Source organism: Suillus discolor, assembly GCF_016758755.1.
Source record: "Suillus discolor strain FC423 chromosome Unknown F5147scaffold_32, whole genome shotgun sequence".
Taxonomy (NCBI): domain Eukaryota; kingdom Fungi; phylum Basidiomycota; class Agaricomycetes; order Boletales; family Suillaceae; genus Suillus; species Suillus discolor.
This window is the reverse complement of record NW_024541279.1, coordinates 395,331-408,827: the sequence shown is the minus strand read 5'-3', so window position 1 is coordinate 408,827 and position 13,497 is coordinate 395,331. Positions and strand designations below refer to the sequence as shown.

The 13,497-nt window shown below is 46.8% G+C and overlaps 1 protein-coding gene across 1 annotated transcript; it reads right to left on the bottom strand.

Annotated features, from left to right (window-relative positions):
- Window positions 1-5,197: 5,197 nt before the first annotated feature.
- Window positions 5,198-11,610, bottom strand: F5147DRAFT_578101 (ABC protein; the record flags this gene model as incomplete). The annotated part of the gene is made up of 38 exons (XM_041431428.1): window positions 5,198-5,311; window positions 5,363-5,424; window positions 5,480-5,565; window positions 5,615-5,891; window positions 5,944-5,959; window positions 6,015-6,078; window positions 6,129-6,209; window positions 6,262-6,463; window positions 6,512-6,536; window positions 6,590-6,642; window positions 6,701-6,773; window positions 6,829-6,877; window positions 6,903-7,089; window positions 7,141-7,224; window positions 7,273-7,344; window positions 7,450-7,470; window positions 7,525-7,567; window positions 7,621-7,723; window positions 7,780-7,860; window positions 7,912-8,035; window positions 8,087-8,494; window positions 8,545-8,611; window positions 8,663-8,707; window positions 8,756-8,869; window positions 8,926-9,039; window positions 9,089-9,478; window positions 9,534-9,651; window positions 9,704-9,770; window positions 9,822-9,872; window positions 9,926-10,070; window positions 10,125-10,177; window positions 10,299-10,476; window positions 10,525-10,659; window positions 10,719-10,763; window positions 10,822-11,178; window positions 11,232-11,297; window positions 11,358-11,409; window positions 11,465-11,610. 38 exons carry the CDS (start codon window positions 11,608-11,610, stop codon window positions 5,198-5,200), a joined length of 4,368 nt encoding a protein of 1,455 aa, XP_041292159.1.
- Between the last annotated feature and the right edge of the window lie 1,887 nt (window positions 11,611-13,497).

Below are 13,497 nucleotides of genomic sequence, written 5' to 3'. Positions count from 1 at the left end.
TTTGCGTTAGATATACCACCGTCCGGCGCTAAGTTTGTCGCCGAACAGGCCATATGAGGATGAATGTACTTTCCTGCCACCAAATGCAGAGGTGGAATCTTTGATCGAATCAAATTGAATATGCAAAACGCAGTGTTGAACACAAGGAATACAACACCTCGAAATTTTGAAAGCTGTTCATTGGTTCCGGAACTTGTTTCTCAAGAGCCTGCCGCATTTGCATCAGCTCAGAAGTTCCATTATAGTATCACATGACGACATCAGCCTGATGTACACAGGCTATGTGGGTGATGCAGCCTATCTGTCGCCTCGTGCACACGTCTGACCCGCCGGCTATTGGCTTATAAGGGCCAAAAATTTGGTAAGTATAGTATGACATTGGTCCAAAAACCGGTGCATGACGCATGAGTAATCCATCAACCACATGACACATCAACAAGTTACACAGCCTGGTTGGCAACCACGACTGCTCTAGCCTTCAATATATATAACACTATTCTGGATGGCTCAAACGAGAGCCACGAGGTGTAAAACCACGCGCCGGGAAGCCCAACTTACTCGTTCTAAGAATGTTACAAGACCCTTTCTCGATGTCATGGAACGTTACATGTCAGTGATCTTCTACTCTGCCTTATGATGATCATATGTTTAATTCCTGTAGGACATGATGCCTAAATAACTCACCATGTGAAAATGTCATCACGGGCAGGGCCTGAATAGAATCCGCGAGGTAATAGTCTGATGGTACCCTTGTGGCACGTCTAAGGACGTTGGATACCGGGACCGCATATGATCACATCACTGCGGTATATCAAGAAAATCACTTTTTTCCACGTCGTGGTTCGCAATTGGAGAGTTTGTTTGGCGAGGCCCTCAGATGCGCTTATGAAAATACAAACACAGCTACGGTACTAACCATTAATACACCCGACCTGGCGCAGCAGTAGCTACCGTCTAGTGCTCTGCCCGTGTTGTTTTCACGACTTTTGTACCATATTAGTAACTTGAACTGGTATGTGAATGTACTAGACCTCAAGCTGGACGGTGCGCTATTCACTACTGTTTCTTTACACATAATCCCTCTAGCTTTGTTTGCTATTACTGGCGAACACTACTAGCAAATCTCTTCAATATTTTTGTACGGCTTGCCATTACACTCGTTTGTGGTGACATTTTTATCCGGTTGTTGTATCGCTTCCCTATTATATATCTCTGCCATCTCATTGCCCCACTGGCAGCGTTAATATTCCACGCGCATGACGAAACCTGTATATAAATGCATTATTTAAAGCTCTCCTTGATTTTAATGACACCGTGACATGCACTGTTCATGTTAACGTTTCATCCGGCGGTCATCCCTGTCGGAGCATATTAGTGGCCATTCGGTCAGGGACTTCGAGCAACGAGTTTTACTATTATTAAGTGCACCCATCATCCGTTCCACAAGCCGCACTACTTCAGTTTCCTCCATATGGTTTTCATTACAACCAGTACAGCCTGAGATCTGCCCCATGACTTCGACAGGACTGCGGCATCCGTGAAACGCCTGCCTGAAAACGTTACTCTACCCTGAACATGTGCATCTGTTTGTGCGTAGGTATCATCATAGGCATCTGATAGGACTCGTACGCTTGCCTAGGAACTCTGAAAAATCGTAAACCACTACAACATGAGCTCAACCAACTTACGTCGAGTTTGTTCTCAAAGGAACGAAATACAAGGTGTACGTCGATGCGTCGGTTCATGTGCTACTACCAGAGACAAAATCAGCGTCCAGCACACATACTGCCCCTTGGTCCAAGTGGTTGAATAAACCTCATCATCAGCGCAGACTACACGACGTACAGAACGCCCTTCGCGAATGTCATTGAAATCGAGCGCAAATTGTTCTCTCGCGAGATGATGGGCTCACTCGACAAAAGAGTCCCCATCAAAGAGACCACAATTAGGAGCATTGTGCGCAGTTTCGAGCGCCACGAAAAAATTGGGAAGAGCAGAATATGGACAGTAGTCAAGGTGGGCGTTCCTCTCCCTTGCAAGTTGTCTGACAAAGACCTTCATTGTCCCAGATTACCTATCATGTTCTATGTCGACTGCCTGCCATTCGATCTCCTTAGCCGATCACATTATCGAGCGCATCATTAAGATGCGTGATGTCATAGTTCAAATTTTGGAAGACACCTAGCTTCAAGGGCTGGGCCCGGGGAAAGAAAACGACTCGGACACACGCCCATAATAGGTTTTGGCCACAAAAGGAGCCCTTCTTCGAATGATACAGACCGATTGCTATCGCAGGCCAGTGGTGTTCTTTCGCTTGATCCGGTATATAGACTTATCTGGAACATGATGAGTGTATGAGAGGCATAAGACAAATCGCTCACTATGGACACTGGACAGCAATCGGATATCACAAGACAGCGTGTAAATCAGCGCAGTCAGAGCGCAGTGATCTGATGGTTCCATGACAACCTTGTACACGGAGGATCAAATTTCAAAGTCCCTCGGATTGGATTGGATTGGATATTCTTCCAAAGTTGAAACCTATTTTGTGTTGTTATCCATTGCGTTGTTCGGCTTCAGGACTGTTCAGGCCGCAATCAGTCTCTCGACATTCCTTTGCGTCTTCTGGAAGTAGTAGTATCACTTCTCATAGGAGACCAAAATACTTTACATGTTCTCCTAGGCGTTTTGGAGCCATCAAAATCGTCAGCCACTGTTGACAACAGAACTACGATGTAAACTTGACAGTTTCACTGGTAGAAGCGCCACATGCGCATGCTTCCATGTCATCAGCGGTGGTATCACGATTCACCGTGCGAGATCGATATCACAAGTCTGTGGTTGTCTCTCATGAGATGCTCCTGATCATTTCACCCATGTGTGAGCTAGATCTTCGCAACATGATATTCCAGTCCTATCAAGAAAAGATTGATTTATTATAAGTATTTCATCCATGCTCCTTGTATATAATTACTCAAGAAAATGACTCACCGAGTGATCATCACTTGGAGCGTCTCCAGTGCTACGTATCATTGTCAGTTGACCGGCATAACGCGTGGACACGCTCCTGGAAAGCAATCGCAGATATGCCTCTTTCTGGATTGGAGTCGGCTATGAGCTTGGCATGATACACACAATATATGGTATCCCAGCACAGTGCATCTACGATATTTTCGTATCAACGCAAATTTCCAACCACGTTTATAAAGATACATACCCAAAGATATAGAAAGGTCATCAGGGACCAGCGTGGCCTCTGCCCGTATAGTTGTACCGTGGTATTGCTCGTCTGATTGTATGGGACATTACTCACCCAGACTAGTTCAATCTGGTATTAAACCATGCTTCTGAGTGTGATGGCCGCTCCGGTAATGACACCAACCCACCTTCCCGAATGTCAGTGCTGGGCGTATCATAAGGATTCTTTAAGACTATAACCTTGCTCACCCCAATCGTATACCATCGCAGTAGAGGAGGCAACTGCGAAACCGCAGTCAAGGTTAGGCATGACTGACTCTCCACAAACCACAAAATATTTTGAATTACGAAACGAAACGATGAGCGGCCACCAGCTGGGATCATTTGAGATTAGCGTCATGATGAGTTTGAGGGACGGTGTACGAGTGAGTGGCGAACTTTATGGACGTCGAGTTCAGCGCTTTTGTCGCCAAAATAGACTTTATATTTGCTCCTGGTATTGGATGACCTAGGCAAAATAGTGCGGACTACAACGTGTTGCAGCGTAAAGTATGTTTAAAACATCTTGGCAAGCATCGGGTCCACATCACATTTGCAGTGTCATCCCACATGTGTTTAGCCTATAACATTATGGCTCCATGACGAGGTGTGGATGAGGAGGAAACGGGCGCACTGGATTGACTGACTTCGAGTTGAAGGCGTTCCAGAGGAGTGGGAAAGGCTAATGGTGTTTCAAGCTATTCTGTTTTCATTTTTTCCTGCTATGCTAGCAGAATGCGACCTTATTCCGGATCCTGTGCAGCTATTAGCTAGCTAGGCTTACGTACAGTACAGTCACTGTGTCTTGAAAGTTGAGTTTTTCAAAAAAAATTATCACTAGTGTGTTAACGTTGCAAATAAACCTGCAGGAAGGCGTTTGAACCGCATTTGGCTACGAAGAAAATTCTCGTGCACCGCTTCGACAATTCGCATTGTGCCGGCATGACAGAATAGCTTGAAACACCACAGACCTGACCTTGCCCACTCCTCTGCAACGCCTCCGACTCAGGGTCATCCGAATGCACCCAATTTCCTCCGTTATCCACACCTCCTCGTTGGCATGTAGGCTAAACACATGTGGTGGGTCCATAATGTAGACCCGATGCTTGCCAAGATGCACCAAAGATACTTTACGCTGAATTCATCATGTACTATTGATGGATTGGCGCTGCATCAATTTACGGAACCATCATGATGTATGGCATCATCCTGCGACTGATCCGGGTGGAAGTACTGTTAACGGATTGATGCTGTGACGTGCATGTGGTCATGTTTTTCTCAAGTTCCGCACGTACTAGCTTTGTTTGTGCCTCTTGCCTTCAGTTTGTTGATGACGCTCCAGAGCCTGCGGGGCGCCGACCTACATTTTCTTTTAATCACTGCTCATTGTTTCCGTAGGATTCATATTCTACGGGAGCTCTGATACTCGTTGGCGCTCTTCAAATTTCCTTGGGCGTGCAGATGTTCGTGCTGGGACCACGCCTCATCCCTAGTGTTCGAGAATATCACGCAAAACTCGTGGCTGACTCCGACGCCGAAACTAGTATGGCTTCGATTGTCTTCCGGGAGTATGCACATGTACCAACTAGCAATACTGTGCAGGGAGGTACTTGCCAAGTGATCTGCAGAGAGGACACATTTGGTCGAGGATCTGTCGTGATAATTATTCAAGAAAGCGATCTGTTCAAGGTGCCTCCTGACCTTTAGAATTACAAGAGATATCTGCGCTGCGTTTGTTTGCAATGCCGTACTCCATGATGTCGAAATCGAAAGCACGACTGTCCACGATTCCGAAAGGCCTTTGAAAACTTTACTGATGATGGTAACTGTAGGCGGCTCTTCCGCTATCAGTGGCTTGTATGCTATATGAAAACATGGTTCAAGATTGCTACAAGAAATAGAGACCATGTAATAGGTACAGTCCTTACCAATATGAAAAGAAATCAACAGACTTGGCCATCTAAAGCTGTTTACTCGACTCTAGTATATCTTTCAACGAGATATTGCTCCTCTCACACATTCCGCGGAAAAGGCCACCCTCCATTTTGAAAAGATTGGATGGAGTATCGAATTCCTTTAATAGTGTGTGAATATTAAACACCGAGAAGCATTCAAATCAACCTACAGCAACAAGGCCAGCGTCAAGAACCAGAATCCGGTCATATGAAATGATAGTACGAAGTCGATCTGAAGTATCATCGCATTACAGCATTGCACCGAGAGCACAGAAGATAAAACGTACGGGCAATACAAAGTAGAGTCCGATCCTGGAATTCCGTCTGGATAGTGTGCTGGATCTGGCTATCAGTATCGAGATCGACAGAGGCTCTGAAAAAAATTCGACATCAGGCATCCAGGAGAAGAGCACATGACTAACGTGGCCTCATCAAGCACAACGACTTTGCAGTCTTTCACCAACGCACGAGCCAGACTGAGCAGAGATCTCTCCCCAACGCTGAGATTCGCTCCCTCACTCTCAATAGTACTGTCAAGGTCGTAGCGGTTGGTGGGAGTTTGCTCGCTCCCGACGCCATCACTAGAAGATGATTGTTTCGAGGTGATACTAGAATCAAGCAGACAAGATCGATGCAACGCATCCCATAGCACCGCGTCACTGTGTTGGGAGAATGGATCCAGGTTGGAGCGTATGGTCCCTGGAGATCATTCAGCACTTCGCACAAGAGCACGTAGATCTACGATACTAACCACTAAATAGAAGGGGCTATCGAGTTCGTACGTTAGTCCTGTGTTAGATTGTACAGGGAAACTTCACAGACGTCTTGTGGGATAATCGAAATCTTGGAGCGGAGATCTTTGAGACCAAGTGTAGATATATCGACACTAGAAAGAATAAACCAATCAATATTCGTCACGAGTAATGGTCCACGCACCCATCAATAGTGATTGAGCCACCAGACACCTCAACAATTCGAAACAGTGCAAGCATCAACGAAGATTTGCCAGCACCAGTCCTGAGGAGACATCACATTAGCATACATGTGTGAATCCAACAAACTAGCTAACCTTCCAACAACGCCTATCTTTTCGCCTCCCCTAATCTTGATCGAGATACCCTTCAATACATTGGGAAGGCCCGGCCTGTAAGCCATCTTAACGTCATTGAATTCGACGGCACCATGTTCAGGCCATTGCGTCGGGGGCTTTCGTTCTTCAATCTCATACGGAGCCTCTTGAGGTACCATATCGCCTGCGACGTACTGTGCCACTGCGAGATGTCAGTAAGAATTGAGGTATCATGGAATTGGGGGCTCACATCGCTCCACTGAATTCATGTAATTCTGAGGCAAATAACAATTTAATAGTCTATGGGAGATAGTAAGGAAAGCTTTACCTCAACATCTGCTGTTTGTCTGGTTACCAGACTACACATTTGTGACAACGAAGCTGTGACATAGAGGTTAGTCGATCGTATATACTGTAGTGGCGACATCGAGAGACCCACTGGTATACGTCAATACCAACCCTATCTGGGCGGCATTTATCCCGGAGACGTCGATGACCGCGAGAAGAGCAACCTATTAGGATTATATTGAGTAAGTACGAGGTATATGTCATTGAGTAGACGCCTACAAGGAAGACTAATATGGCTCCCATGAAGTCCAACCTTATTGCAAGCCATCTGAGGGAAGGTGATGAGCAACGACCGCCAAGATATGCATAAGGTTACTTGCCTCTGGTTCGTAACCACGAGGAATAGAGCTCTGTCCTCCAGATCAATATAGTATCTATTGGCAGCAATAAACCGCTTCATTTCTCCGTAGCTGCGGATTGTGGGAAGTCCTGTCAAGGTCTCCGAAAAGTGGGCATACAGAAGAGAGCGAAGCATAGAGTCTGATGACCAACTTCAATGGGGGCTTCCAAGTCAAAGATACAATGACAAACCCAGACGCTTGACTTCGCGAGCACCAGCTCGATAAAAGGCAGCAAAGTAGCCGTAACCGATGGCAATGAAGAACACAGCAATAACTAATCAAGCTTGAGCCATAGTTTCGCAGATGATATCAATATGCTGACCAAAGTACGGTTCAAGGACAGAAACGATGACGATAGAGCCAACCACGCTGGACAGCATGATGACAACTGGATCTCCAGTCAGTTTCGATAAATGAAGCGTGCAACTAACGTACGCAATCTCGTTGATTCTGGACCATGGATAAGTGACATCTCAGCATGCAGTGATAGATGACTCACGTGGTAGTTGATTGTCGATACCTGGATGAAAGGTTTCAGTAAGTATAACATAGCACAAATCAATGAGATACTGACCGTCGATATCTTTGCCAAAAATGCTCAGGATTCGGCCCATAGGCTACAGGAACACAATAAGCGTTGGTTTTAGCGCTTCCATATGCAATCACTCACTGTAGTGTCAAAAAAGGACATAGACGCATGAAAGACGTTGCGTACGGACTTGTGGTGCAGGCTTTGAGATGCATAATATGAAATGAAATCCATTCCAGCACCACTGCAGCAAGTTGTGTTGAGCGAGCGTGCCGCTATCAGCGATAGAAACCGACTTACAGCAAGCATACGAAGATCGCTTGAGCAATCCCTAGACAGCCGTACAGCGTTTGATAGAACGAATTTGGTCTGTCGAATTTGCTGCACTGGGATTTAGAAAAGGAATCAAGGAGTCAATAAAAAGACGCTGACTTGGCCTCCCACCAAACTAGCGTGTACGAGTTCAAGATCTGGCTTCCCTGCATCGCAAGCATGAAGAGAACAAGCAGGGGAACTGTTATCGAACCGCGTCCCGCAGCCAAGTATGTCCAGTACACTATGAGACTGTTTCAGTCTAGGGAAACATCTCAGATGAACTTGATCGTACCTCCCCAGGACACAGAGCCCGTCGACCGCTTCTCTTTGACAATCAAGCGACCTTCGAGTTTCCCACTGCCAGAAGCCCGTTCTCTGGCTCTTTCTGACTTCAGCTTCACATCCTCGATCGTGATGCCTGTCTGCGATGCGACTTCCTTTTCCTCTTCCTGATCTTCATCTTCCCCCTCCGACGCATGGCCACCGAACTCTAGGTCCAAACGCGCAAAATCACCACCTTGAGAGACCAGATCTTCATAGGTTCCACTCTCTGTGATGACGCCGTTGTTCAGGGTATAGATATAATCTACCTGGGAGAGGAAGTGGATCGCATGCGTGACCAGAATGACGGTAATGCCACGATTTCGCAGGGCACCCACGATGGCATCTTGGAATAACGACTTTCCGACATGAGCATCCACTGAAAACATTCTTCAGTATGTTAGATATGATATAAATCACATAGCTTACCTGCCGAGAGCGGGTCATCAAATATGACGATTTCAGGTTCAAAGTACAGGGCACGAGCAATGTTGACCTGGGTGGAAGATAAAGATCGACTCTGAACGGACGCAAGCCAAGAACTCACTCTCTGCTTTTGGCCACCGCTGAGATTGATTCCCTTTTCTCCGATCTGAAATAGAACATAAGCAGCGATATCAAGTTGAATTCATCCACACACCTCAGTCAAATCCCCATCTGGGAGCAGTTGGAGATCTGGAAGTAGGCAAGCGGTTTCAATAACGCGCCAATATCTGTCCTCCTCGAATGGTTGACCAAAAGTAATATTATCACGCTAGAGTAAGATTGTTAGAGGTATATTTGCCTTTGTTAGGGTGACATCATGCTGACCAATGTAGCATTCTGGATCCATGCGGTCTGCGGACAATATCCAACGCGACCGCCAAACGAGACATGCCCGGAGACCTTCCTCATCTCACCTATCAGTCCTTGCAATAAACTGGACTGTTCATGGGTCAGTAGTCGCGTCAAGAATTTCATTCGACCAAATTACCTTGCCGCTCCCAACAGGCCCAACTACAGCAACAAGTTGACCTCGTGGAATTGTCATGGTCACATTCTTTACTTGGAAAGGAGGTGTATCTTTTCCAGGAGCGGGCTTTTCCTTCGCAATGTCCTCCTTCGCACTCCTGTCCTTACCCCTCGGTGGACCGCCGCGTGCACCCTTCGAGCCAAAAACTTCACCAGAATCTTTTTCATAGGACTCCCACTCAAATGTTGCGTCCTTCGTCAAAAGCGCGGGTTCTTGGTCCTTGTCAATCAAGAGTGTATCTCCGGAAATAAGCTCCGCGTGGAACACCCGTGTGAGCCGCTGAAGCGCGCTGGATGCATCGGGGATAGCCGATAGAGCGCGAGGCATGAACATCATTGGTTGCCGGAGAAGCTATTTGTTTCTCGATTAGGTGCGTGTTCATATCCACCACAAAAGACAATTTCACCTGGAACAAACTCAGCGAACTGAATATGACAGCAACGTTGAAGTCGTGGGCTGTGAGGGTATACGTGACGAAAGCTAGTGTGGCAGCGAGGACTGGTAGCGAAGTCGCGAGCGCCAAGCTGTGTAGATTTAATCAGGAGGCGTCATCATGCTACACACACCTGGACTTACTTCGCCGAAGTTAGATGAAGAATCCATCGAATACCATGCAGTTCCTTCTTTCGAAGGTCGAAGATTCCTAAGCAATGTTGGTGAGTATGTTGTTGACATTCCTTGACGTCATGCTTACTTTGAAGGAAAGGAACCTCGTATGAAAAATACTTGACGACCCGCATAGCCCCTATGCACTTCTTCAGTGTCATTGCACGTCCCAGTTGCCCCAAGCTTACGTACCAAGTACTTCTAGCAGAACTTTAGCTCGTTGATCAGTCCACTTCATTGACACTAAGCGGATACGATGTTGCAGGGTCATTAACCACTGTTGAATCGGAATCATGAGTATAAACAGCGAGAAACCAGCGAGTGCAGACGGCCCGAGCTAGTTTTTAAGTGCGGTCAGAATAAACTGAACTTTTCACAGCGTACAACAAACCTCAGTCAAGAGAATGATTAAACAAACTGTGACCTGAATAGGCGCGGTCCAGGCTTGAGGACAGTAAGTTATCTCTAAATCTGAATGTCAGATTCTATACTGACCTGCATGCTAGTGACGAGGGACAGGCTACAAGTCAGTCGACAGCAGGAGTGTAGTGCTTAAGTTTGCAACTCACGAACCACTGCGCACACGCGTCAACCCTGCTCACATCAGTAGAAATATGATTCACGAGCGTGGCGTTGTTGATTTTAACGCGCGCTTTGCCCGTCAGGTTCACTCCACGCTCGTAAATACATGTTATCAGCGCGGCTCTGGCCAGGACCCCTGTTGCCATCGAACGCCAAAAGAACTTAGGAACATTAGGTGAGCCGAGTGTAATTCATAAAGTTTTACAAACCTGGTGGGTGCAGATGCTGGCCATCACAGTGAGCCCAAAGAGCCCAAAGGCCATGGCAATCCCGCGACCGATATTAGGGCCAGGTGTTCCTGCAACGATTGCAGCGGAACGCTCCTGCGCAAAGAGAATGATTTGCTGCCGGGGAGGACAGGCGTCAGAGGCTACCACAACCAAACACAGAGGTTGCTATTTACCCGAAGGACGATTGGACCCATGAGCTGCGCAGTATCACCAAAGACCTGACAAGTGGTGTTGTACATTGATTATGACAGCAATAAATGAGAGGAAAACTCGTACTTTGAATATACCTCCAATCCAGAACATCCCACGAAAGACATCATTCAAAGCCCAAGCGAGGCTGGCCTCTTTCCGCCCTCCGGATTCTCGCCAATGGTTCTGGAATGTTGCATATCGCTCAGACCAAGTCGCACCTTGTTTCTGATCATTGCTTGAAATTGCACGCATGGCCCAGCCGGTACGTTTGAAGAGAGACGGCCTTAGTTCTCCACTTTCAAGTCGTGCGTTCCATTCGGCTGCTGCCTTAACACGCCGCTGCCATGCAGCTTCAAGTTTAGCGGCGAGGACGGTCGACTCTCGGGATGGGTCCATTTTGTGAAGATCAGATGCTTGTAGTGTGCGCTGATATCCGAGAATCTGGATGTATGCATTATAGCAGTGTACGTCAGTATCAGGGATCAATGACTGACCGTTATATCTGTGACCCAGGAGTAGGTGAGCTGAGAGAAAATAGAAGCATTGGCCAAAGGCGTCAGCTGTAAAATATCATGTTATTAGAAGGGTCCCTCACAAAATCAGCGTAGGGGATTGCGTACCGCTGCATCCTCCAGAGACGGGGGAGCTGGAGGTGGTGGGTCCTTAGGTAACCTGCCCGCGGCTCGATGAACTTCGGAGGACATTGTTTGAAAAATAGTTCACTTACCACAACTGCCACCATTTTTGACGAAAATTGGTATACTCATCGCCAGTGTCAAGCTGAAGGTTTAAAGGTTGAAGGTTGGCTCCATTAACCTCTTCGACCTTTTCCTTGTCCCCCTTCGTAGATTCTTCTGACAGTTGGGAGTTCATACGGCACGAGATGGGAAGAGTGAATACTAGGCCAGATGGATAGTGGCTTGCTAAGGAAGATTCGGAGCACCATCGGCCTTCGAGTTACATTATAAATACACATTGTCATTACATGAAGATAAGCATGATGCATGAGGCGTGCCGTGTAAGCTTGCTTGAAGAAACCTCACGGTCACCTAGGTCACCTGTGAACACGAATAGAGCTGAGGATTGACCGCCGCCAGTATCTCAGCTCGCTTGTAGTAGTTGTTTCGCATCGAGCGCTCCGAATCATCGGTCTGAACTCAGCCGCTACTACAATAGATCATTAGAGCTACCAGTGATAAAGTTATACACTAGCTGAAAGCGTGTCGTCGATGGAAGTCGCTGTAATTCGGCACCGAGGCTTGCAGCTGGCCAGAAGACTCGGATGTTCTGTAGTAGCCCTCCCTCCGAATACCCTTTATGAACGTCATACATTCAAAGTTGAAAGTTAATTAATTAATCCCTTTACGTACCCGGGTCTGAGCCAGATCTCCACGGCAATCTCCGACAACCTCAGCCTACAACGGTTACCTCCCTTCATTCCTTCTGTTGTTTTCGTTCACATAGCTTCTGGTTCTTCGTTAGTCGTCATAATTCAACCAGCGCCCTGTGTTGGCTTGAAATTTTTCAGTATCACTCAACTTTTCCGTGCCTGCTGACATCCCAGTTGAAGACAGTGCAATGTGCATTGATGATCGTGTTCCATGAATTGTTTTCATGCCGTTGTCTAGTAGACAGGCCAGGGCACTGATGATATCGTCGCTAGGTAGAATGGCAGAAACGAGATTGCTGTCGATGAGGCTCTTTGATCGTCCTGGTACAACAGAATCTTTTGCTCTGACCATTTTATGAACATATGCGTGTCTCTTGTGTGAGTCTTCGATTATTCCTATTGCTTTATCCCACTGAACTCATTCATTGTTGCCGATTACTATCCCAGCTAATCACAACTTCACACCGGACACCTTGGTCCGAAATTCTCGCAGTACTCTCTCTCGAGAAAATCGATAACTCTTTTTGGCTGTCGCAAGTAGTTGAGCGGGGGATCGAAGGAAGACAATAGGAAGTAAAGTGGCATAAGGCCGCCATCAACTTCTCTCCCTCCCGCAACCATAACCAGGCCGCCATTGTGTTGTATGCTATTCCTAGTAGAAATTTCCGTGTTGCAATTCATCGCTAATGCTCTAGTTCGCAGTGTGTACTGCCATCTCAGTTCAATCATTCACATTCGCACTGGCAGCGCCCAACATCACTGTGGCTCGTGTGATATCCTCAGTACCGCACCTCGGACACCTATGGCACGTATGCAGAGTTAAAAGGTAGGCGCCCCGATGGGATGCAGAGACTCGTCGACCATCGTGACTCATCGTTATAGTATCTTCAAGTTTATGACCGTCCTTCATTGACGCTGTTGGCGAGCAAGAGGCTATTAGTCACTGAGCAAAGCAGCCAGTCAAATCAATACTGCCAAACTCATCCTTCGTCAGATATAATCATGCGGCCCGTCTGAGAGAAACTCTGTCATCGTTCCCACATTTTCGTGAGTTGATCACAAAGCTTGACAAACTTCGGATGGTTTCTGGGATCCTTAGCTGAATGTGCGTTTCTTTACACGAATCTTTTGATCTCCATTTTCCATGAACAATGCTATAAACAACGCGCCGCTATGAATGACATTCATGACCTGCTCGTGATATTGCTGAGTGTGATGAGCATGCCGACTGGCCTTCTGTTTTGAGATACCCGATTCCCACGACATAATAGTCGATTTTAAATTAGTTGTGTCCTTGCTGCGGTTTCACTCAAAGTGATGGCGGGCCCGGGATGTATAAAAAGTGTACCGAATCTCACATCTTCAGTTCG